The sequence below is a fragment of the Cyanistes caeruleus genome, chromosome 2 (genome assembly GCF_971803275.1).
Source record: "Cyanistes caeruleus chromosome 2, bCyaCae1.hap1.1, whole genome shotgun sequence".
Classification (NCBI taxonomy): Eukaryota; Metazoa; Chordata; class Aves; order Passeriformes; family Paridae; genus Cyanistes; species Cyanistes caeruleus.
This window is the reverse complement of record NC_141702.1, coordinates 69,527,052-69,552,410: the sequence shown is the minus strand read 5'-3', so window position 1 is coordinate 69,552,410 and position 25,359 is coordinate 69,527,052. Positions and strand designations below refer to the sequence as shown.

Sequence of the window (25,359 nt, the reverse complement as noted above, 5' to 3'; positions counted from 1 at the left end):
CTGCGGCTCCGGATCGCGGCGGCTCCTCCTCCCTCTGTCTCCCCCCCCCCAATAAAGGAAAGCGCTGACTCCGCCGCAGGAGTTTCGGCAGCAACAGCCGCAACTCCCCGGCTCGGCGCAGCGGGTCCGGGCGGGGGGAGGGAGGGAGGGCAGGCAGGAGGCGGCGGAGGAGGGGAAGAAAAGGAAGAAGACGAAGAAAAGAAGGGAGCGGGGAGGGAGGAAGGGAGGGGGGCGGGGAGAAAGGGGCCCGACCTGCTCGGCGGGGACACGGAGCGTGTGTCTGCGTTGAGTGTGGAGGAGGGGGCTCCGTCCCTCCGGCAGAGGGGCCGGAGGAGAAGCCGCCGGTCCCTCCCCCCCGGGCCGCCACTGGGTGTCTGGGGCGGGGGGGGAAGAAGAAGCAACGGCGAGTCCCGCCGCAGTCTCGCTACCAGGAGAAAAACAAGCGCCCCCCTCCCTCCCTCCCTCGCCGCCGCACGCCCGGCCCCGCGCCCCCACGGGGCCCCTCGCCGCCTCTCCGCCCGTCGCCGGCGGGGCACGGGGGCTCCTTCTCCGGGCTCGGCGCCCTCACCTTTGTTCCGCGGCGACCGCCCGCCCGCTACTCCCCCGGCCCGAGGCGGAGGGCACGGAAGGGAACTGGGCGAAGGCTCCTCTCAGCTCCGGGCACCCCGAGCCCCGCTCGACGCTGCTGCAGCGGCTCCGCTGGCGGCGGCCCCGCACGGCGCGCGGAGGGGCCGATCCGTCCTGCGCGGCCCCGGCGGCGGTGACTGCTCGGCTCGGTCCCCCTCCCCCTCCCGCACCGATGACTGACTGACGGGCGAAGGGGAACGGCCACGCCCCCTTCTCCACCTCCCTCATTGGGCCGTGCCTCGCAGGGCCCGCCCGCCCCCTGGTCCCATTGGCCTTCGTGTCGGAAATACTGACATCATTCTTCTCCACTTCTATGGAAACTGAGACTCGGCGCCGAGGGTGCTCACGGGAAACGCTGTTCTTACTCGCTGCTCGCAGCATTTCCGCCTGACAGCGCTGCGCGGCTTAGCGGACTACAACTCCCAGAGTACATCGCAAGCGGGGGGCGGGGCCCTCCGGTGAATGCTAACAAGCCATGGGGCGGGGCCTGCGCGTGCGCGGGGGGCGCTCGGTGGCGCATTTTCCCCCCAGGAGGGGAAGGTGGCGCCCGGCGGGGCGGAAGGAAGGAGGGGGGCGGCGCTCCTGCTTCGGGCTCTGCCGCCACCAGCGCCGCCACTCCCGGAGCGGCGGCTGCTCGGAGGCGCGGCTCCGGCGGAGGACGCGGCGAGGGAAGGTGAGGTCGCCTGCCCTGTTAACTGGTTGTGGCTGAGGGGAGCGCTGGCATATGGGTGGCGGAGAGAGAGGGAGCGCCCCGCTTGGATGGGCTGGTCCGAGCCCGGCTGCGGGGGAGCGGGTCCTGCGGCCGCTCCGCCTCGCCCAGGAGGGGCTTGTACGCTGCCCGGGAAGGGGCCGGGTAAAGGGGGCCGCCGGTAGTTCTGGGTGGTGCCGGCGGCCGCCGGGGCGGGCGGAGTGACTGACAGAGCGCTCCGGGGCCGGGGCTCCGCTGGGCTGGCGGCGGGCGGCGCTTCCCGGCCCTTGTGGCTGAGCCCGACAGCGCCGGCCAGAAAATGGGGGGGACGGCGGGCGGGGGGAGCGATGCGTCCTCGACTCTCCATCTCCTAAAATGGCGCTGAAGAGCTGGGCCTGCTCGTCCTGGAGTTTTGGAGGCAGCTGAGAAGGCTGCGCCTGTCGCGTTGAACTCCGAAAAAAAATGAACCTTATTTCCCTCGGTCTGGCTGCGGCGGGAGTTTGGCAGCTGCAGACAGGGCGGCAGCAACTTCGTGATCTCTGTGAATTGTGAGTTTTAAGCGCTCGAGCAGCGCGTTTTGCCGACTCATGTTCTGTGTTCGGGTCAGCCCGCAGCTCAGAGACCCCGGCCCCGTCTGCCTGCGGGGACTTCGGCCGCCCAGGTATTGTTGTCCAGCTTCTGCGGCGTTCGTGCTCAGTTTTTCCTGGAAATCCCATTAAAATGAGCCACGATCCCAGGAGTAGTATGCTCATGGCGTTCTGGCGTTAGTGTTGGAGTGGCGGCTATGGAAAGCTATTGTTTACTTAGCTGCATCTTCGGGGAAAATGTGTGGTCTGTGACTGCCCTTCCACCTGTGGGAAGTTTGCCCGCCTGCAGCTTGAATGCGAGGTGTTGTTCGGTGTCAGCCTAGGAGGGGTTATAAACACGACTCTGCTAATTAGAATGGTAATGTGGGCTGGTGTCCCAGTTGCATTTGGATTAAGACTTCTGGTAGTCTCTGTTTAAAACAATACATATTTACTATGTTTTCTGTGTATTCCTTTTGAAACTCCTTCTCACTCCTTCCTACTCCCCCTATATTGGGGCTTCTTCCCCCCAGTGGTTACAACTAAGTTAGTGCCTCAGTGCACTGAGTTCTGTGATGAAGCTGTTTTGAGAACTTCCTGAATGGTTCATTTTATACTGCAGCTCTTTTCTTTGTTATTTTATACATATTTGTCTTTTATTTTCTCTGTAATTGCACTTTGACTGCAGCCCCTGAAATGATGATACTTCTTAAAATACCATCTATTTAGCCTGGACTATTTCAGACTATTATACTCCCTCTATTTGCGAGGAGAAGAAGGTTCTGCAGAGTGGGATGAAACAGGATAGTGTGAGAAGCTGTTTTGCAAAATTCCAAAGGGAGACTTTTTTCTTGACACTTGACCTAGAATTAATTATCATTGCTCATCAACTTTCATCCTCTCTAGAAAGGTCCTAGACACAGATCACAGTTTCAAGTATAGCTTTAGAGTAGTTCACATCATGGAGGCCCATGTCACCATCTTATGTTTGTCACATGTGTTTTCAAAGAGGTCATCGGAGATAAGGTCTGATGCAGTCCAAAAGGCAGCTGTGTGGGCTCTCCGTTGTGTGTGGCTGTTCTTTATGCCTTTGTGAAGATACTGAGAAATAACTGGAAAATTAACTTTGTCATGCATATGAATTGAAATGCAGCAAGTTTTCGTGCTGGTTTAAAAGGTAAAATGGCCTTAACTGCTTTAATCCTATGAATAAGCATCGATGTAATCAATTCTTGCACTTTCACTAACAAAAGGCTTTGCATTCCCTTTCATTTATTGTTAAACTGCTGGCTTTTACTTTTTCTTGGGAGATGGTGACTTGAGATCTTGTGTCTAAATCACTGAGAAGTCTTTCTCGGTGCAACAGTGTAACTTCCGTAGCAAATCGGTCAGTCACCTCGGCAGGAAACCCTTAAGATCAAGCATTTCCCAAGTGTGCCGTATGTGATAATTTTGTGCAAAGAGCAGTAATATCACACATCTGATATCATGGTATTTTTGCTTAGAGGCTTTTGTAATGAATTTCATTTACACATTTCTTTATCAAGTGTCCCATTCTATGTATAAGTTTGGGGGAGGTTCTGTTCACTGTTTATGTGCCAGTGGGTGTGTTAAGTGTGTAGCTGTCTGATGAATAATCAGACTTTTTTTTTTTTCCTTTGCTGGGGATTTACCCAAAATTTCATTTAATGGTAGAATAGTAGTATAGAAAATTCTAATTATATTGGTTTGAGATGCGTTACTTTTGCTCATTAGATCTTTTTTTGCCTGGCAAGAACTTTTATAGGAGAGCACTTTCAATCCTAACATCTCAGCCTAGCTGGATAGCTATGCACTTTCAATTCTGTCACTGGCTTGTTGACAAATAATAGTCACAGGGGAGTTGTTAGGTTGATAGTATATCCTTATATCTATCTCTACTAGATTCTTTCTGCTTAAAACATCTGGGGGTAGACTCTGAAAATCTTTGATTTTACCTCCTCACTGAAGTCCTTTGAGACTTTATATGTAAGGGTATAGTTTGACAGCTGACTCTCAGTGGCAGTACTGGTTGAAAGCACTTGAGTTACAACAACAAGCTGGCAACAAAATAAGGAGTCAGAGGTGTCAAATCTGATTTTGATTAGTGTGTGGCCTGACTGTAGTTGTGCTGGCACATTGTGGATAGGATGGAAAGGCTGCACTTACACACCATCACTGCCAGGAAACTATGCAAAGCTTTCCAAAAGGTGTAGTCTTATGAGCATTTTGTTGACTACTGTATTTGGTTAAATAGCCTTTCTTGCCCTTGAAGTGCCAATACATTTGATGAACACACACTGTGAAGCAAATAAAGGAATTGAACTAAACCTAAACTTGGAAAATACTTATTAACACAGATCAGTTCCCCAAGTTACAGAAGCTTGTGGGTGTGGAAGTTGGGAATGGGAATAGACAGGAACTGATTGAGCTATATTCTCCTAGTTTCTTGTGCACCTGCTCCCTGGCAGAACTTGGGAAACTGGAAAGTCCTTCACTTAAAATGATCATTACTTACTTCATTACATTACTTCAGCAAAAGCTGAAACGTTACTGTGTTATCAACAGTATTCTCATACCAAGTCCAAAACACAGCACTGTACCAGCTACTAGGAAGAAAATTAACTCTATTCTAGCCAAAATCAGGACATTAATTTACAGAACTATTCACTTGCTTTAGGAGGAAAGAAATAAATCCTTTGCTGGATTCTAGTGAAGTACATGAGAAGTGATGCTGAAGTAGCATGAGACTTTATGCTACTGCTGCTGTTTCTGTCTTAAAACTACATGAGGATTGTTTTGAGTTGCTGCATCTGCAGTGCAGCAAGGAAGGCTAGAGGTGAAAGGACAACAAATCTATCACAGAAAACAGTTTGAAAAAAAAATGCAGATGGAAATTACAAAAGTATGTGAATTGAGGCTAATCAATGGAAAATTGTTGAGTTCCATAGGCCCTGGATCCTAAAAGATTATTTATAAGAGTCTGTTATATTTATGGTGTATGGGAAAGTGTGTAGAGCTGTTTGAATTCTTGAACAGTGGTAGGAAAATGGTATATTTCTATTTTGACTTACAACAAAAGATGGAGGAATTGTATCAAAAGACTGAATTTAGTATTTACTTCTTTAGGTTGCCTTGATCTGAGGAGTATTTTCTGCTCATAGACATTTCCAGTTTTGGAATGTCTAATGTATGGAGAAAGCATTTAGAGAGATCTAATCAGATCAGCCATGTGGGGTTTTGTATGAGCTTTTTTGAAGACTTGCAGTGGACCCTCATTGTTGTGAATGGTAAAGTTTTAAATACTTCATCACCTAAGCAATCTACTACATACAAGAAAGTAAAGTCTAGGAGTTTGCTTAAACTTCATGAATAATTAAAGAAAACTGTATTTAGCAGGTATTATATGTGTTTCCTTGGTAAATGACATCTGGAAACCTTTCATATAGGTGTCATGTGCAAAATTGGAATATTTGCACCTAACCTGTAAGTCAGCTCTTTAGTTATATGCATCTACTGTTTACTTGCATATTTTTTAATCTAAATAGTGCTAATAACACTTTCTTTAACAGTGAATTACGTCTTAGGAAATAAAGAAATGGATGGGATGGATGAAACATCTAAAAGAATCCTAGAGCCATACCAGTATTTGCTTCAACTACCAGGCAAGTTTCTCTGTACTGTGTTGTTTTAAGTATCAAAATTGGTTTTATAGCAACTTTTATCTTGGGAAGTATAAGCCAAGAAGTTTTGCCATTCTTGATTTGTGTATTTAAGAATAATAAAAGGCAACACTTTAGAGTTTCACTTTTACTTGTTCTTTCTCTTATGGAACCACCTTTTTTTGTGAAATTGGTACAATAGCTCTTGTGTCTGTAGTAATATTGTCGTATTTATATTGCAGTTGTAGTAACTAATATTGCAGTTACTCTGTTCTCCAGAATAGCTGACTTACTGCTTTTAAAAACTGATCAGGGCAATTACTGAAAACTTCATCCTGGTTTTAAATTCAGGGTTGACAGTGCTTTGTTCCTTAGTTGCTTGCTGTACTAAAATCAGTGGATTGTGGGTTTTGTTTTGTTGGGGGGGGGGGTGTTGTTTGAGGGTTTTTTGTTTGGTATGGGGTTCTTTGGGAGTTTTTTGTAGGGTTCTTTTTGTTTGGTTTTGTTTTGGGTTTGTTTGGTTTTTTTGTTTTGGTTTGTTTTTTTTGGCCCGTTCCTCTGGTGTAATTTATTCTCCTTGGTGTGTGTAAAGACAGGTGCTCTTATGGCCAATTTCAGCTGTCCATATTTATGGATGACTTCACCTGTCAGAGGTTCAGGCAGTCCTTGTGTAGTACCAGGTCACCAGCAATACATTCACATGAAGTTTTTCAGTCTTGAACAGTATAGTAGAATTCAGGAGGCAGTTTGGAAGCAAACTACTGTATTTATATGTCCCTTGGAAGCCTCTTTGACTAAACAATCAGATTGCTGTGACTTTTGTTTGTACACCTAAAGTGTAAGAAAGACTATCAAAGTGAGTAATTTTGTAAAAATAGTAGTGGAACAACTTTGTCATTGGAACTACTGCATAATTGCCTGATCGCCTTCTGTCCAGCTTATATTGCATGCTGAAGGAGTTAAGAAAGATACAAAATTTGGGTAAATATTAAGGTAATATTTTTGATCAAAATTATATCTGACCAGGGTAGAAGACCTTCTGCCTAGAGAAGTAGCATTATAAATCACAGGCAGAGTACTAAGTGGCTTTTGCACATCTACAACAAAAGCTGTATATCAGTAGGGTGGGTCCTCTGAGTCTTAATTCATTATACCTGTTTATAATGAATTTCATTATTAACCTCTACAAAATATCCAGGATTTTCTTGCCAACATTAGTGATTTCATTTAACTTGGCACTTAGCACCCAAGTTGAAAACTAAGAAAAGGGAAGAATTTGGCAGTTGTGCACCTTTTTAATGCCAGAAGGCTTGTTTCCCATTTCCTCATGTGTATTCCTTCTGGCTATATTGAACTGGATGGTGGTCTTTCTTGAGAACTACCTTGAGAGCGAGTCTGTGATAGTACAGAGAGCTTTCTAAGCCCTGGTCCTGAAGAAATTTGCTTTCCTCAAACATCATCTTTAAGTCTACTTTTTATTTGATTAGATTATCTCATTACCAAGGAATGTTGTAACACTTCTGCAGATTTAGCTGCTAATTGTTTTTGAAGCTATTGTAGATAACAGGAAGAAAAGCTCCTCTTCTTAGTAGGAAATAAAGAGCGCCCAAAAAGTGCCCAAAAAAACTTCTATGGGCAAAAGTGCTTGACTAATAGCTCTTCAGTTCCTTCCACTTTAAATCATGCATCTAGAATATATGTTTAACCTCCTCACCTTGATTCCTGTGGCTAAATTCCTTTACTTTGTGGGTTCAACTGTAATAACTCTGTACTGTGGCTTAAGTAACACTACACTCACTGGCATTACAGGTGTTTTATATCCTGTCCTGCTAAAGTATCATAAATCTGATAGTCCACTTTACCATGTTGACTTCTTGTTAATTTATGTATGTTTTGGGGAAGGTGAGAGACAAGATACACAGGTCTCTATAGAGCAGTAGCAGTGTGATTCAAAAGAGAAAACTTCTCTTAAACTAGACAGGTGAAAGTGGTGTACCTGTGGGAAGCTTGTACTGGGTAACAGGTGGAGCAGTGAAAGTTCACAATCATAAATAAACCATGTTTACTATGTTTGAAACACTGGCTTTGCCTAAGGTCAGCTATGCCAACTGCAGATGAGTAGGAGCCAGCTTACATGTGTGAGTCTTGAAGTCAGTATGAGTACTCACAGTACCAGTGCTCAGTAAGGGTGGAAAAAATATAGGTGCTGTTTCTACCTAGAGTGGAGCTCAAATGAGATGCCTGAGCTAATCTAACAGGCTCTTGTTGAAAGGCAGTTTCATTCCATCCTCTTAGCTTCTGGCAGTATTTTCCTGCTGCTTAACTTGTACCGGTTCTCAGGTTGCTAATCAAATTATTAGGTAGTATCAATCACCTAACCTGTTAAAAACTTGCCTGGTTAATCTCCTGTCTTGTTAGTGAGCAGGCATAACATTAGGGACAAGAAGCTGTTTCTCTGTTGGATCAGTTTGAGCTCTGAGGGGCTTTGCAGAAAGCTTGGCTGCGTGTCAAATATGTACACTATGGCTCTACAGTAGTCCAGTTCCTTATCTTGTAAGACTAGTTAAACTCTTCAAGCAGTTTAGTGACCTATGGTTGAATGACTTTAGGTACATATCAAAGTTTGTTTGCATAAAAAGAGATTGTATAACTGTATTAAGGTGTGTAGCAGGGAATGGGAAAAGCCTGCAAATACTGTCAGTAGTGTAAGAACACAAATTTTTATAACTGCTAAGGATTTATTCCTCAGTACAGGAAATGGATTACTCTCCTTTGCTGAAATAAGACTTTTAATGCTGTCTTAGGGTGATACTTAAAGTAACCTTGTGTATTTCTTTGACTTCAAACAGTGCTTGGATAGGGAAACAACTAGGCTTAAGGTATTTTTAGTATAGTGCTGTTTTAATTGCTAGTATAGTAATTAATGTTCAGTCTGGTAACTAATGTTTATTCCTTCTTGAGCAGAAATTATTGCTTGAGAGGAGAACATAGATTCTGCAACAGTAACTTTTCTTGTAAAATCTCATTGTAGTGGAACATTGCCGTACTGGTTTTTAGCGATGTTCTGCTTAATCTAGTATTCTGTCACTTTGTATCATAAAGTGCAGGACTGACTTTCGTAGATTGTTGTGGTTTGTCTCAAAAATGGCTTGATTCACACACATGGTAAATCTTTTATTTTTGAGAGTCTGAGTTAACAGCAGTACCTGATTTTGCAGCACTAAGGAGTTTATGGAAATTCAGTTGTCATACAACTGATATGGTTAGTAGCTTGCTGTTGAAAGGGGCAGATTCTGATTGCATTTATGACTATGCATCTTCCCATTCTTGTCCTGCTGGTCTTGGCTGCAGTCTTTCCTGGTCTTGTTTAGCAAGCTAAACAGTCAAGACTGGCTTTGTTGTTCAGCTTTTTCTGCTGGATTATTGAACTTGATCAGCCTGGTGAAGGAGTTAAGCACCACAGGCCCTGAACCCTACCACTTGTATAACTACACTTGGCACATCCAAGGCTTCCGCTTGATCCAAGTTCCTGAAAGAGGCTGCACCTCTCTAGATTGTGAGCTGCAGGGATGCATGAGGGCACCCACTAGCCAGGAGCAAGTGATGTCCCTGCTCCTAAAGCAATGTAGTTGTGGAAAACCTGTGTCACCAAGCAAAGGAATGGTGGAAGGGGGTCAGCAGGCTTGCACAGCATCAGAAATAACAAAAATTACAAGACTCTACAGATTCAAGAATCTGAAACCTCCAAGTATATTGACCGGGGCGGGGGCGAGGGGCAGAAATAGTCTGTGCATATCAGGGTGGGAGATGGATACTCCCGCAGTGGTGGAGGCTGGTGGCCTCTGACACCAGGAGAGAGATTCCAGTTCCTTGAGCAGATGTGCAATTGCCAAGTAGGTTTAGTGCACTGAATGGCTGGAAGCTCTTTATAGGCCTTTTGTAACCTAAATGATTCTATGGTTTTATACAACTAAACATCAGAACAGCGCCTGGGGCAGCAACAAGTGGTGAGATTGAGCAGATAGTGGCAGAACTGACTCCTGTAGGGAATAGAGGCTTCCACATGTGGTTTTGTGTTAGGGAGGCTTGCTGCTTCTGAATACCCCAATAGGGATGTGAGGGAGGGACTGCCAAGGTGTGTTTCACCTTTAAAATACTTAACATTACAGCTGTTCTACTTGAACACTAATGGATAGAGCAAGGAGGTGCCTGAAGCTTATCAAGCAAGACTGGTCTTTGGAATGAGGGCTAAGGGCACAGGAAGCCAGGTGGATCTTCTCTGTGATCCTCAGCCCCCTTCTCACCATCAGGAGGAATAAACAAATACCAGCAAGTTTGTTCCACAGCACATTCTGATAGCAGAGCTTTGGCTCTTCCGGCCTTGAGACCATCTTTGCAGAGCAAGAACTACCAGGAGGAAGTGTATAGGCTGATTTGAACAAGACAGTAAGTAATCTACAGATGAGATCTAAAGGCAAATCATCCCAGCACTCCAACAAGGAAGTACGAACAGAACTTGATAGGGGAAGCTCTTGCTTTTTCTGGGTATCTGCAGGTTTGGGTGCTTCTCTGAAGTGCCTTTATACAGATGCATACATTATTGGGAGTAAAAGGGAGGAGGTAGTTTGGCATGCAACTGCAGGACAACAATTCTATTGTTGTATAAACACACAGCTAGAGTGCTGCAAAGGATGGATGTGGATGGTCTAGGAAGACAATCTTGGGTAGCAAGGAATGGGAGTTGCATTTTATGTAAAAGAGCAGTTGAATTGCATGGAGTTCTGCCTTCAGTCAGATGAGCCTGTTGAGAGCTTATGGGTTAAGTAGGATCCAAGGGCAGATCAATAGGGGTGACATTATAGTGGGTGTTTGCCACAGACCCCCTAAGCAGGAAGAAGATGAGAGCTTCAGACAACTGCAAAATGCTTCGTATTTGCATTTAGAGACTTCATTTACCTCACAGTGTGGTAGAAGAAGCATCACAGCAGGACACAGGCAGTCCAGGAGGTTTCTGTAATGAATTGATGACCTTTTGCTAACACAGGTGATCAAGGAGTGGATATAGGAAGGCATTATGCTGGACTTCCACTTAAAAAAAAAGAAGAATTGGTTAGGACATTAAGACTGGAAGCAACCTTAGTTGCAGTGACCGTGGGATAATGACATTCAGGATTGTGAGAAGGAACAAGGCAAAACTCAGGATCACAACCCTGGACTAGTTAACCCTATTTTGAGCAGAGGAGTTCTGCTAGAGCATTCTATCAATGACCTTAATCAGGCACAAGTGCCTGCACAGGTTAAAAGTGTATGTGCTTGCTCTCTGCTTCTCTTCCTGCAGTTCACTTATGCTGTTTGTAGTGTTCTTGCAGCTGCTTGGAGAGGTCTGCTTGGGGCTTCATCCATTTAGTTTTAATCCATCAGAGGATGCAGCTAAACGTGCAAGTGTACAGTCAGCTGAGGTAACACAAGAGCTTTCTTCCTCCAGAAGGGCAATGCCCCTTCCCCTGATCCTCAGCATCTCCTGCTCACCCTGTACTGGTTGTGGCAGATCTGCTGCATAAACTGACTCAGTACATACAGCTGGCAGAAAGCGAATGTAGCAAAAAGCTGTGTTCTCTGCTGGGCTAATGAGTTGAATTAGCTGTAATAGGGGCTAGGTTAATAGTGCCTCTGCTCTTTCCCATGCTGTTCTAGCCTTTCATGTACCCTCGCTGTAAGTGGGGTGCTGCCTTAAGGGCATAATTTGTGGTTACCTTAATACAGCAAGAGTGAAGTAATACTAGCCAGGAGCCTGTCCAGAATGGGGGTCTGTAGCTTTTCAGTCTGTGCCCTGTCACAAGAGCAAGTGTGTATATAAAGAGTAAGTTGGCTGATTTTTTTTCTTTCCTTTAGATGAGAAGTTTCTCATCTGAAGACAGGAATGTCCTCAGTACAGCATCTTTAATCTAGCTGATATTTGTTTTGAGGCTAAAGCTTTAACATTCTTAGCTGTAGAAAGAATTTCTGGCTATTTTTATCACCTATTCCATGCAGCATTACTAAGGAGAAAAGCTTTCCATAGTTTTTGTTTGATTTGGGTAATAATTTGGGATCTGAGGCAGGTTAAACCAAATGCATTTAGCAGAGCTTTGATAAAAGCTTGGTGCAGTAATGTCTATTATTATAGCTCTATACAGTAGGTAGAGCTTCTAATTTTGGATGTTAGCCCTCTATTCTTCAATTTTACAATAGCCTGCTTAGAATAATTAACAGAGTGGTGAAATATGACAGTGAAGAAACTGGATAATTCTGGCAGTGCTCCTTTTAGTTTTGTTCTAGTGTCTCTGTATTGTTGTCTTATCTAATTTGGGGAGAGGAGTGGTGTGGCAAGGAATGGACTTTTCTGCATCCAGGCTTTACAGACCGGTATTGGAGGGGTTTGGTCTTTTGCCGTCACACTATGTCTGCAGGCATAAATTGTGCATAAAGATTGCTGTACTATTACATAGACCAGGTAAGATTGACTTCAGAGTCAGGTAAAATGGCATTTACGTAGTAATAATGTTCCTTTAGAAGACAAGCAAATCTGCATCTATGAAAGGAAAGATAAATGTCTCACTATACAGGTAGTTTTTTTTTCCTTGAATAGCCAGTGTCTAGGAAGCCTTGCTAGTCAGGGTAGACAAGTCTAACAATTCAAATGCTGTCTGTACTAAGGAACTGAAGTGGCTTAATTCTTTGTGCATGTTATAATCCATTTAGAGTGCATGCTAGCAGTCAAGTTCCTCATGATGAAATAATGCTTGTTGCTGAACATCCAGCATTCTTTAAGTGTATTTTCTAGGAAGCAGATTCAGAAAAACAGAATTAGCTGCCTAGTATAAAAAAGAAGGCAGGCGTTGTCCGCATCCAAATAATTTAGAAGACAATAAACAGCTGTAGATAAGGTACAATTCCCCAATGTAATATTATCTGAGTGATTTTCTTTATGAATCTGGTGGAATACTTGTTAATCCTTGACTGGTAAACCATACAGTTTGGCAGATATTTGTAACAGTTATTGTCAAGGAGATGCAAAACAATCCTTTCCTTCTGCAGAAAACTGTTAGTGTCTAAAACTGAGCACAGAAAACAGAAATGGAGAAAAGCCAATGGCAGTGTATGTCTAGGTAAGAATGCCTGTTCACATGTGGCAGAAGCAGAGGACAGAGCTGCTGGGGTGAAGAAGAGGAACATTTTGTTAATCATGTTTAGTGAAAACCAAAATACGATGGTGACAGGAAGCAATGGAAATCATTGAGAAATGAGACCAAGGGTGCAGACCTTTGGTCCAGGGAGGAGGGTTATCACCCTTGCTACAGAGCCCAGCTCACAAAGCTATTGCTTACCTGGGGGTGACTTAATTAAAAGGGGAAAAATTCTCAGTGCACTTTCCCTAGGGTCTGTCACTGCAAGTGAATTTACCCATACTTATTATTCTGTTCTAGATATGCTGGTTGCACAGTCATAGAGAAGCCTTAGGGGGAGATTCAAATGTTGACATTTCTTTGGTGCTATGGGCAAGATGGAATTATCAACATGAGGTCTAGTATTGCAGAATATCTCAAGTTTCGTCTCAGTACATCTTGAGTCAAGTAATGTGGGTTCCATGGGTGTCAATGCTGCACTGATTTGAAGTTTATTTAAAGCTTTTTCCAAATGCTTGTTTATATGAGCTATATATACGGAGCTGTTTTTGTAAACCTGTCTTGCAGCTATTCCAAGATATTATACATAGCTGAGCTTCTCAAAGTTCAGAGCAGAATTGTCTGTGTGGATAGGGGATGACTGTTTCATACTGAACATGACTAGATGCTGAATGGATATTTGTACATGGAAACTAGCAAATTTCTGAAGAAAGTTGACATCAGCAATGTATAGGTGTAAGGTTAACTTCTATTGAAATTCACTCTGTCATTTAGAAAGTATCTGTATTGAAGAGAAAAAACTTGTTTTAGCACTAAACTTGGTCATTTGATGTTGTCTTTCATTCCTATGAAACAGGGTGACTGCCTGGCTCCAACAAAGTAGATTTTACCAAAGTACACCAAATCCTATTTGTGGGTAGATTTCTTGAGTACAATAAAAGTATCTGAATTCTTGGAAAGTTCCATTCTATTCAAAATGTTCTGTTCAGACTTTTGTTTAGAGTTATTTAGTAAGTGTATGAAATGTCACTTTCCTGCTTGACAGATTTACAGTAGAAAGTGAAGAATAATACTACAGGAGAAAGACCTAAAAATTGAGATAAATATATAGTCAACAAATAGCCATACTTTCAACTAATAATGAATCATAGTTAAAACTTTTTAGTCTTTAAATTAACATGCCTTGCAAACTAGCTGATCTGTACAGGATACTAACATGGTCAGGACCCCTTACTAATTAAATTGTAAAAATTAAGTATAGTAACCTGTACATTTGTACTTTACATATTCATGTGAAGTGTTTAAAACTGAAACAGCTAATTGATGTTTATTCAATGAGAAAACAAGCCATGCGCTGATACATTTTCTACTTTTGTGTTGTCACACTAATCAGTTTTTGTTATTGGGTCTCAAATCAGCTATAGTTGTTAAGACAAACTGTTGTGCCTAATAATGAACTCTGTTATTTTTATAAATGCCTATAATATTTTTATTGTAGGTAAGCAAGTGAGAACCAAACTGTCACAGGCCTTTAATCACTGGCTGAATGTTCCGGAAGATAAAATACAGGTACTGGCTAATTATTTTTAAAAGGTTGTTATCTTTCTTCCAAGACCACTGGAAACAGATGATTCTCTTACATAGCATAAATTAGCAGATATCTTAAATGCATTGATTTCTGAATATAAAATGAACTTCCATGAAAACAACTTCAATGCAAAGCTTTTACTGTGATGCAACACTAAAGAAATTGCTTCCATGTCTTACTAGAATAGTTACATCTTTCCAACTGTGTTCAACCTTTGAAGCTGTAGATAAGCAGCTATCATTGTTACCGACTTAATGTAACCCTGTTATTAACACTGAGTTTTTAATGATTTACAAAAAAACCTAGACAGTTACCTTGTAGACTTCACAAATACAGTGTTTGAAAATAAAATCTTGAGATTTTGATACAAGAATATCAAAGACAGAAATTAAATCAACATGACAAACCTAAAACTGAGAGGGACAGATCATAGAGTCTGCAGTCCTTACTTTCTAATGAGACACATTATCTAGGAATTCTCATTCCCTTTTCTCTTGGACAAATTGTGCAAGATGCATGGCTGTGTATTTAAACACTGTGGCTTTTCAAATGAAAAATCATCCTCCTTTTTAGGTTAGACTGCAGTTTTGCTAAACTGCATACTGAGTGTGCAAAATATTTTCTGTCCAAGGCAATGTAAGGAATTAATATAATTGGTTGTGCCTTTTGACACACAGCTGGTCCTTTGTTAATTTCTTTAATTGTTGGCTGAAGTATCTTTGGACCTTGTGAAGGAGTCATTTTTAGGGTAGCTTAAGAGTGACACTTCATAGCTCTCAAGCAGCAAAGTGATTTAAGTGGTTTAAGAGGCTGCATTTCATAAGAGGCTTCATTCCATCTAGGAACTGTTCTGTGTCACTGTCTAGAAAAATTTATTCTGTCTTTCAGCTAGACACGTCTTATCCTTTGTGCTCAGACAAACATCCAACTAAAACATATAATATAGCAACCTGTGCATTGTATGTGTGGGTTTAATCTAATATCACAGATCAGAATTCAGATTGAAAGAAGCCTCTGGAAGTTATCTAGGACAACCCTGTACGTAAAGCAGAGATTGCCCTGTAGCTACTTTAGGCTTCTGGGAGCACTGTTCAGTTTTGAAAATGTGGTGATGGGGTTTCTGCAGCTTCCCAGGGTGTCTTCTTATGCTGAACCCCTTTAATTATAACAAACCCTTCCTTTCTGTTCAATTAGGATTTTTTTATGTTGCAATCTGACTTTTTTTATGTTGTCTGCTGCCCTTTTGCTGGGCACCCATGACAGTGTGGTCCATTTTTCCTCAGCACTATAGTAAACTAAAGCTGCAGTGCCTCTGTGTGAACAGAAATTACCAGTTCTGTCACTTTAAACTGATGATCATGTAACTGCTATTGAAAACTTGGACCACTTGTTTTGATTATCTTGATGAAGAAAACCAATACTTTAATGTCTCCTTTACCACTAAAGTTGTTTGTAATGGCAGGAAATAAACAAGACCATGTCATCTTTTAGTCTTCATCATGATGCAATTATTACAGCTTCTGTGCATTTTTGCTGATTTTAATAAATGAAGATGGTTGAAGTCTGGAGGACCACATCTGGTCATCTTTTTGACATCTTTCATAATCTTCATAAGATGTCTCCTGTGTCTAGCAGCCTGATTAATTTCCAGCTATTTGTATTTCTTTTTTTAAAAATCAGAATTCTGGCACTCATTCTGGGACTTTTTTTTCTTACCTTAGATGATACATTTGAGGCTACTGTTCCTTGGTGCTTTATTCTACCATTAACTGCCACTGTATCACCTTTTGCACCAACCAAGTGATCTCTTTTCCCAACACTTACTGAATTTCTAGTTCCCTTTTGGTGCTGCACTGAGACACTTCAACTTCTTGAATTAGAGAAGAGGTCAGAGCCTGGGTTTGTCAGGTGAACTTTTTTCTGAGAAGGCACTGAAATGGCCTAGCAAGAGTCAAGCAAATTTTAAAGCTATTGCAGATAAGTAGTGGAATAAACCTGTGTGTTGGACTAATAATGCAACGGATACTGATTAGATAGACGTAGGTTGTAAGAAAACATAGCACTCTGTACTGGGTCTCTTAAGCTTTCATTGTGGAGACCAGTGTTTTTATTTTCTCAGTCTACTTCCTGATGTTTTCTAAAATCATATTTTTCCAATATCTGAACTGTTTTAAGTCCTGTCCTTCACCTTTGAAGCACTTTTGACGCTGTCTTAAGTTCTCAAGGTAATTTGATAGAAGCACAGAGTCAGGAAACACTGTTCTCTTTAAACCATAAATATGGAAGTTCCAAGAGGTCATGAAACTGACAGTGATGTGAAAAACAGAAATACTAGAATAAGCTTATCCAGTGAATTCACAGAACACAGGGAAATGTTCCTGATAGTACTGAGAATGAGATAATTGACCAAAAGTATATTTAAACAAGTAGGTGTGTAAAGTTGCCTTCAGTAAGTACTTTATCCTGTGATTTCTTGAGTGTTTAAGTAGGTTGTTCTTGCAGTCATATCTTGGGAAAGGGATTAAATTGCTGGGGTATGAGTTTTAATCTTTGGGACAATGTTCACTGAACACCAGGTGGCTTGGTGCTCAAGAAAATGCTTACAGCAAAGTCCTTATTTTGTCCTACAGCACCCACCAAATAAGACAAGACTAGATATTTGCTGCCATTTTATGGTGGTCTTAGTATTTTTTAACAGTTGTTTGGATGAATGTTGACTGAATGCAATGTTTGTAGCTAAAGAGTATAATTGGTTCATTAGCGTTAAAATCATATCTTAATCAGATGTGTTTTGCAGTGAGTTTATACAGTATGCAGTTTTACGTGCTTAAATTTATTTCCATTTAAGCAGCTGCTGAATATACCTGTTGCTTGCGTGGCAGCTGTGGAATAAAAGCAGTGTATAGTGTTAAGACTCTTCATTTTTTGTTGAGTTGTTAAGGCTCTGTTCTACTCAAATGTAGTCAGCAGCAAGCCTAATGTTATGAATGGTTTGTTGCACACTTGAGGTGATGTGTGATATTGGTCTACCTAGTAACAAGCAGTGTGTAGGAAATTTCTCAAAAGAAATTGTGGCTGCTGTCTTCCTGCCAAGAATTTTCCAAATGATGTTTCAGAGGGAATAGTCTGTCCTTTAAGAGCTCAGTACTGAATACAACCACACAAAGTGTGGGAAAAGAAGGATGAACTCTCCACTTATCAAAACACAGTTCACAAGAGAAATGTGATAATGGATGATACCTGACACTCTCAAGAACTGACTTTGGGAGGTTTCAGGTTTGTAAATCTAAACATTTCAAAACATTGTGTTTATTTTGTTTTCTCCTAGTCATGTTTCAAATAAGTTATTTCATGACTCCTAGACAATGGCTTGTTTTGAACTGTGGCAACAGTGAAGACGGGTATGCAAGTGGAAGCACTTCAGGGAGTAAGTTAACTTTGAATCTGAAAACAAGACTATGTGATCCAGGACTTACGTTGGATAGTGAAAAGAAGCGTAACTCTATACTAACAGTAAAAGCAATTTATCTAAAGAGGAACATCAGTGATAGTGTATATGGGTCTTTAAAACTATCCATTTTAAATACAGTCTTGCAAAACTCATGGTTGAATTATAGTGACAGATTTAACAATTTTCTCTTCTTGCAATAGGTTATCATTGAAGTGACAGAGATGTTGCACAATGCAAGCCTACTTGTGGATGATATTGAAGATAACTCAAAGCTACGACGGGGCTTTCCGGTGGCACACAGTATCTATGGAATTCCATCTGTAATCAACTGTGCTAATTATGTTTATTTTCTTGGCTTAGAGAAGGTTTTAACCCTTGATCATCCAGATGCTGTTAAAGTTTTTACCCGTCAACTTCTGGAACTCCATAAAGGTCAAGGCTTGGATATTTACTGGAGGGATACTTACACCTGTCCTACAGAAGCTGAGTATAAAGCAATGGTACTGCAAAAGACAGGTGGTCTCTTTGGATTGGCTGTAGGCCTCATGCAGCTGTTCTCAAACTATAAAAAAGACTTAAAGCCCCTTCTTAACACCCTTGGTCTCTTCTTCCAAATAAGGGATGACTATGCCAACTTGCACTCCAAAGAATATAGTGAGAACAAGAGTTTTTGTGAAGACTTAACTGAGGGCAAGTTCTCTTTCCCAACCATTCATGCAATTTGGTCAAGACCTGAAAGTACTCAGGTGCAAAACATTTTACGTCAAAGGACGGAGAACATAGATATAAAAAAATACTGTGTACATTACCTTGAAAATGTCGGTTCCTTTGAGTACACTCGGAATACATTGAAAGAGCTTGAATCTGAAGCCTATAAACAAATTGAATCGCTTGGGGGAAACCCTGAGCTTGTAGCACTAGTTCAGCAGCTGAGCAAAATGTTCAAAGAAACAGAAAGTTAAAAAATTAACTTCTGGGTGTGGATCAAAACTTTTGAAAATGGGAAAATAACCAGATGGAGAAGTGTGATAATCAGTTTGATGTAAAACTTTCTCTTGTAGCCATGTTACAGAAGTTACTGTTAAAAATCACTTGTCATTGAGTTTTGAAATATATACCCTATAATCTCTAAAGTCTTAATTGTAATTGCTTACAGTTGGTTTTGTTAAAGCAGATCCATAAAGCAGAACCATAACTAAAACTAGTTTTGAATGTAAATATAATAGTCTTTACACAATCACAGGCATTATTTCATACCTAAAAGTCTTGTGCCCCTAACCAGGCTCCAATAGTATTCTGGTTGAAATTCTGTGTTAAATCAGGTTGACATGTATATATTGTAATTTTAAACAATGCTCTTGTAAACCAAAATCTGTGTTAAAAAACAAAGGAAGGTACTTGCAACCACAATGCACATAAAATTGTTGTGTGATATTTCTAAGTGTGACTTGGGAGTGGAGGCAGATCAGTTTACTATGTCCTAGGGTGAATGTCCTATCCAGCTTCTGTGGATATTTTCAGGGGAATGTAAATTATGAAAGATGTTATTTCATATGCAAATAAGACATGCTCAGTCTGAAATTGTGACTTCATAAAGATTTTGAAGTACCTTGGAGGAAAGACTTCTTCACATCAGCAAAGTGTAAATTTGCTGCTGATTCCAGCTCTGCAGTGAGTAATTTTGGTCACCTGGTTTTAGATTTTGAAATTGTCAAACATTCTGTAGCCAAAAACTTAAATCTATGCATTAGAATTCATATATGTACCTGTAAATAGCAACATAATGAGCTGCTATTAGAAATGGAAAGGGATTCACACCAGGTAGCTTTAGGACACCATAATTGGTGCAGGTCTCTTTAATCTCTGCTTGTAATTGAGGGGCTTCTCCAAGACTTTATTCATAATTCATATTTCATTACTGTACTGAATTGCAGTCTGGAGGCATGTTCTATATCTCTCCAAAGAGACAAGAGCTGTCATTTTTTTGTTAAAATGAAGAACAGTATCTTGTTTCACAAGTTACAATAACACTTCAGTTTTGCTAATTGCTTAGAGCTTTAAAATTATAGACATACCAAAATAAAACTGGGACTGAGAGGAAGATTTAGGGGTGGGGCTGATAAGTAACAAAGTTCTCTGCTCATGTGTATATATATATATATGTATATAAATATGTAGAAAAATGTTAATAAAATGTTAGCAGAGATGTTTAGTTTTTTCTTGCCTGGGCTAGCTTTAATCAGGTTCTGTTCCCTTGGTATTCACAGGTATATTAAGTTATGCTTTGGGGTAGCAAGGTAATGGTTTGGATCAAAGGTAAGACTGGTGCTATAAGCTGTGGTGTTAGCTCAAGCATACTCTGAAATGGGTATAGAGGTAGTTTGCTTCAGATGTCTAAAGGATAGTTTTATGCAGGTGTTCATTTACTGTACCTGCAAAACAGGGATGGCTGTGATCTCAGCCCACTGAGAAAACTAACTGGAGAAGGTTGCTGTAATGTCTTCCCTGGGCAGCCTTAATATCTTTCTGAAAGTGATCAAACATGACAAAATTGAGGATGACTGCTTTCAGTCTGAAATATTATGTAGTTAGGGATGATAGCCTATCCCTTTTATCTGCATGCTGAGGAGAAATCTTTGTCTGATTAGACACAGAATAATAGGCTTTTCACTGAATGGACCTGGTTGCCAGGACTGAATAGCTTAAAGTTGGTGAAAGGCATCTTTAATGTTAATGAAAGAGAATTGTAATTCCATTTTCATAACTTGCAGTGCTTAGTAAGCCTGTAAATTTTTAATGTGTTGTGTGAAAATTCTATCTGCAGCAAATTACATTTATTTTGTGCCATGTCTTGGGAGTTTCTAAGCACTGTTGCAGTTAATGTTGAATAGGGGAAAGCACTGAAAAGACTATTGTTGTCAGGAGAATCTCCTAGTCTTACTGTGAAATGTATCCTTGTGCCTGTTAGGATATTGTAACTGCAACACAATGCAAAGTGCACTTAGTGCCATTTCATTTCTGTTCTGTTGCTGGATGTAAACAGTTCTGTGTAATCAAACTTTCATAATGAAGTAGCTTTTCTTACTCTTTGTATGAAGTTTTTCTACCATCTGAGATTTCTGCTATGTCATCTCTCCTTTGTTTCATTCTGACAATTCAGCCCAGTATTTATTCTAATTCTATATCTTGTTAGCATGTGCCTTCATTAGGCATAGGAACGTGGATGTTTTCCAGTTTCAGACCATTTAAGCTACAAATGGGTAAGAAGGGAAAAGTTGGTCCAGCTTTCTTTTCCTGGGTTACAAGAGGCCATGCAGCTCTGTCTTCCACGTCTGCCTTCAAGGTTTTTGATGTCAGTATTCGAAGTCCCACAAGTAGAGCATTGCTACTCTTCACTTTGGTTAGCATAAACAGGATTGTGAGAACTTTTCTTGGTGTATTTGGGAGTTGGAGAGGCTGAGCTATTTCCCCTTCATCTGTTAAGGATGCTCTGGTAGAGCATCCTTAAGCACTAAATGCCAGTAGTAATGATGTCCCTTAGTCAAGGTAGATTTTGTATTTGGTGCCGTAAGATCAGTCTGTGCATTTTCATCAATATTCTCCAATGTTATCATGGTACTGGCTCCTGAGGTTTAAGCAATGTTAGGGAAAAACCCTTCTTTAAAGAAGCATGTGAGTTCTTGTGACTGCAGAATTAGTTGGTGTAAATGCCCCTCTCTGTTGCTATGCCTCCCACAACACAGGGAGTAGGGATTTCTCCTGATCCTCATCAGGATCAAGTTGCAAGTGGAGATGCCCATGGGGAAACAAAGCGGATGCTGGTTTCTATGTCAGTCCTTTTGAGCCAGAATCATTCCCCTTATGTCCCTACCATTGCCAACAAGTTCTACTTTGATCAGGTTATTAGTGCATTTCTTGGGAGTTTAGTTCTTGCAGTTCACATTAAGAGAAATGCAAATACTCATCAGTCTGGAGCATTCCTCACTACCTCAGTCTGTTTTCTGTTTGTGTGCTTGCTTGCATATAAATGAATGCTGTCACCTGTCTTAGAGTAGCCAGCCATTGGATGGGACATCTGCCTTGCTTTTGCATAGGCTTATGTTTCCCCATCAATTATGATGAAAATTGCATCATTTAAAGACCTTCCTGAGGAGATAGCTTTCTCCTCTTATTTTGAACTCAGGCGATTCAGGTACCCACTCAGAGCAACTTTGTATGTATCAGCCAGTTGTTGATACAAACAACATAGAAATGTTAATGAGGAAGAAACTGTTGGCGTTTCTTCTGGTTTTTTGTTAATTTTACTAATCTGGCTGCATGTGCTATGGAAATTTCCTATAGTAATGGCTGTTTTCCATGGTTAGTAAAATGCTAGCAAGGTATAAAAATGTGAGATTTGTGAGGGGGTTTGCATTTCTCATGTAAAATCGGTTTGAACTTCAATATGCCTTTATCACTGAATTGGGTCAGGCTTTTATTCATGTGCAAGAGCCATATGGGCATCTGTTGCTCTTCTTTGTCCCATCTTAATCATTTTATATTTCAGGTTTGGTATTTACTATGTTCTTTGTATTATTTGCTCAGTACTTTCACTGTAATTCTTCTTTCATCTATATTTCTATTCTGCTGTTAATACCAAGCACACATAATACCATCAAACTCAGTTTTGATCCTGTACAAACATAATAGTCTGAGTCTACTTTTGAAATGTTGAATCTTGGCTCATCATTCACCTTCAAAAAAGTAATCCAAGATTAATCCAAGATTTTCTGCAACCTCAAAATGCCTGAAACTTTTTTTCCCGGAAGGTAAAGCCTGTAACGTTTTATATAACCATAAATTATTTTTTGTCTCATGTAGCTTGAGCTGCTTTCCTTGCCCTACCTGCTTGCTTTCAGGATCCATTTTGCTTCGGTGGTAATGCCTGTTAGGTCTTTTTATGAATGGACTTAACTCACTAGCCCTGAGGGAGAGAAGTTAATTTTTCTCCAGGTTAATGAATTATCCCACTCAGCAAGAGCCTGATGAATGTCAGAGCTGGCAGGTGGACAAAGGCCAGGGAAAGGATTTGAGAGAATAAGAAAACTTTTTTTTCCTCCTGAGGCTGCCTCATGTAATTTCACCTTGTTTTACAGAATTTACTTGACTTTGTTAGGAAAAGCTAGAGTGCATGGTTAGTTTCTGAGTTTCCCTTCTTGCTTTCCAAATAGACTGTGAGAGATACTTAAGTTTAAAATTATTTATTCTGATAATTATTTATGTAACTTGCATATATCAACTGAAGTTTTTGATTAAAGGTACATATATAACAGTACATTGTTTCATTATGGTATTTTTCTTTCTCTTAACAATTTTTCTGTCCTTGAAGTCAGGGAAACATAATCTGCCATATGCCTATTAGAGTTGATTACCTCAACATTAACATCCTTCCTGAATAAGTTTTATCATAGCTGAGCATCAGTGTTCAACCTTTTCCACAGTACTTACTTTGAAATTACTTCAGATTCACCTTGTTGAGGTGTGGCTAGGAATAATCCATGAATTATTAACTCACTTCAAGCATATAATCTGCAAAACTTCTAATAAAGATGCAAGTTAAACCACATTAACCCTGATAGTGTTCCTCACCTGTGTACCCTGTGGAACAAGTAAGCTCTCAGTTAACCTCCTGAGAAAGTATTTACCAATCATCTCTGTTTAGTACAGCATAGAGAACCATGGGAGATACACCAAGAAGGCCTAACATGACACTTCCAGGGAAAACACTACAAAACCTGACATGAATTTGTGTATGACTAAATCTGAGGTGAAGGGAAATCAGAACTCCAGGAAAATGCTCTACTCATTGGTATACGAATTACATGCTGACGGTTAAGCAGCTGCATCATCTCTTGAGCACAGTAGGTCATTTTCACTCTCTTCATAATGCTTCAGTTGCTGTTTCTAGAGCATATAGTGTGAGCTACTTAATCACTCAGTAATTACTGAAGTCTGTAAAATGGCAAATGCATACAATTTGTTTATGTATTTTGAAATACATAAAAACTCTCCTATTCTCTTGCAGTCTATGTTACTCTGCAGGGAGCTTTTGTTGGCTGGGAGGCATAACCTTTCACTGACTGAACATTTAACATTGAAACCAGGCTGATACTAAGCATGTGTGAACAGATTAGAGGAGAAAAAAGGTTTTCAACGAAAAAACCCCAAAGTTCTTTAAAAGTAGAATTTCCTATAATTGCAGAGTTAGTATATGAAGCATGGAACTAACTCCCAGCATTTTTTCTGTGGTTTTGACTGAAGAACCTGTAGCTGTTTTCTTTATTGGGGTGGGATGGAATGTACAGGTCAAAGTAAAAGCCATATGGAGAAATTGTCACAGAAATACAAAAACTTTGCTACAAACATTATCTTTTATATGAACCAGCATAAATGTTGAATAAATTCAGAAGCTATATCCCTTTTTACATAAGTGCTTATAAAATGCTGAAGTTGTATTTGAGGTAATGAGGTGAAAATGTTAAATTTGTCTAGTTGTTTCATTGTGGCATTGGGACTGTCCTGTTCCTTGTCAAGTACAGATCATGAACTATGACTACTGAAACAAGAAGTGCAAAGAAGTAGAAAGAATAAGCAGGAAGTTATACTATTCTCATTATAATTTTAGAAATAATACATAAAATGGACAATATGCATGTTAGATTCTGAGAACGGCTGGATTACATGTCAAACTAGGAATAGAACAGGAGCAGCTGGGATCAGAAAGATCACAAAAGTATTTCTTGTTTTCAATGCCTTTCCTGTCAGGCAGTACACAAAGTGGAGGATGCTCTCAGCTTTGACCTTGGGAACAAGTGGAGGAGTCAGAAAAGGAGAGCATGAGGGATCACTTGTACCACTATCCATGTGGCTTCAGCTATATGGCTTGAAACTGGAGCAGATCGTTCCAAGAGTGCCCTCTGTGGGAGATGAGTGGGCTTAGGAACCCAGAAGAGACAGCACCACCACCACCAAAGATGTGGAAGAAGGACTAGGGTGTCTGTTTTCCTTTAATTCTACTAGTTGGTCTGAAATAACACATTACCTGTGGCAAAGGAGTACTATGAAATAAAGGCACAGAGTTCTTTGCTGGATTGTCCCTTTGGGGGAGCAGCTGCTGTGTACAAGACAGTGAAGCACACCCTCAAAGCCTGTTGCCTGAAGTTGCAAGCTATCAACATGCTAAAGAATATAGAGTATCCAGATTATTTTGATTGGAATGTACTAATGTTACGAAATACCCATACCTGATTTCTGTACTAAGTATCACAGACTAGTGAAGTAAAGGAGACAGAGGCATAAAGAGTACTAATATGCTGCCTGCCAAAAGAACAGATTTAATGTAATGAAGCCATGGGACTGAAAGGGCTGTTTGATTACTTACTGTCATGATTGTTCCAGTCTTGGTGGTGCCAACATCCAAATGATGTTGTCTACATTAAGCTGTTATGAGGCGTTGAACTGTGAAACACAAGAGATTGAAAAACATCAATTAGGATACTTTGATTTTTATAACCACAGCTATTAGATCTTGCCGTACCCATCTCTCTAAAACTG

General features: G+C 40.8%; 3 protein-coding genes across 11 annotated transcripts in view; 2 read left to right on the top strand and 1 right to left on the bottom strand.

Moving 5' to 3' along the window:
• Positions 1–921, bottom strand: part of ARID4B (AT-rich interaction domain 4B) — an 88,182-nt gene extending 87,261 nt beyond the window's left edge. For 2 of the 4 annotated variants that reach the window (XM_086877771.1, XM_086877775.1), the window contains exon 1: positions 569–921. The gene's annotated coding sequence lies outside the window, so the exon portion shown is untranslated. The remainder of the gene's footprint in view (positions 1–568) is intronic. The other 2 variants (XM_086877773.1, XM_086877777.1) reach the window with 1 other exon arrangement.
• A 146-nt stretch (positions 922–1,067) lies between these two features.
• Positions 1,068–23,080, top strand: GGPS1 (geranylgeranyl diphosphate synthase 1). Of its 6 annotated transcripts, none has more exons than XM_086877784.1 (4): positions 1,068–1,300; positions 5,472–5,564; positions 14,226–14,296; positions 17,967–23,080. In XM_086877784.1, the coding sequence occupies exons 1-4, from the start codon at positions 1,090–1,092 to the stop codon at positions 18,726–18,728; spliced, it is 1,137 nt and encodes a 378-aa protein (XP_086733910.1). In that variant the 5' UTR covers positions 1,068–1,089; the 3' UTR covers positions 18,729–23,080. The 6 variants fall into 6 exon arrangements, with proteins under 6 accessions (XP_086733910.1, XP_086733912.1, XP_023779374.1 ...); XM_023923606.2 differs by lacking the exon at positions 1,068–1,300 and adding an exon at positions 1,522–1,863; XM_023923605.2 differs by lacking the exon at positions 1,068–1,300 and adding an exon at positions 1,534–1,976.
• Positions 1,142–25,359, top strand: part of TBCE (tubulin folding cofactor E) — a 50,108-nt gene continuing 25,890 nt past the window's right edge. The window contains exon 1 of the mRNA XM_086877779.1: positions 1,142–1,300. The gene's annotated coding sequence lies outside the window, so the exon portion shown is untranslated. The remainder of the gene's footprint in view (positions 1,301–25,359) is intronic.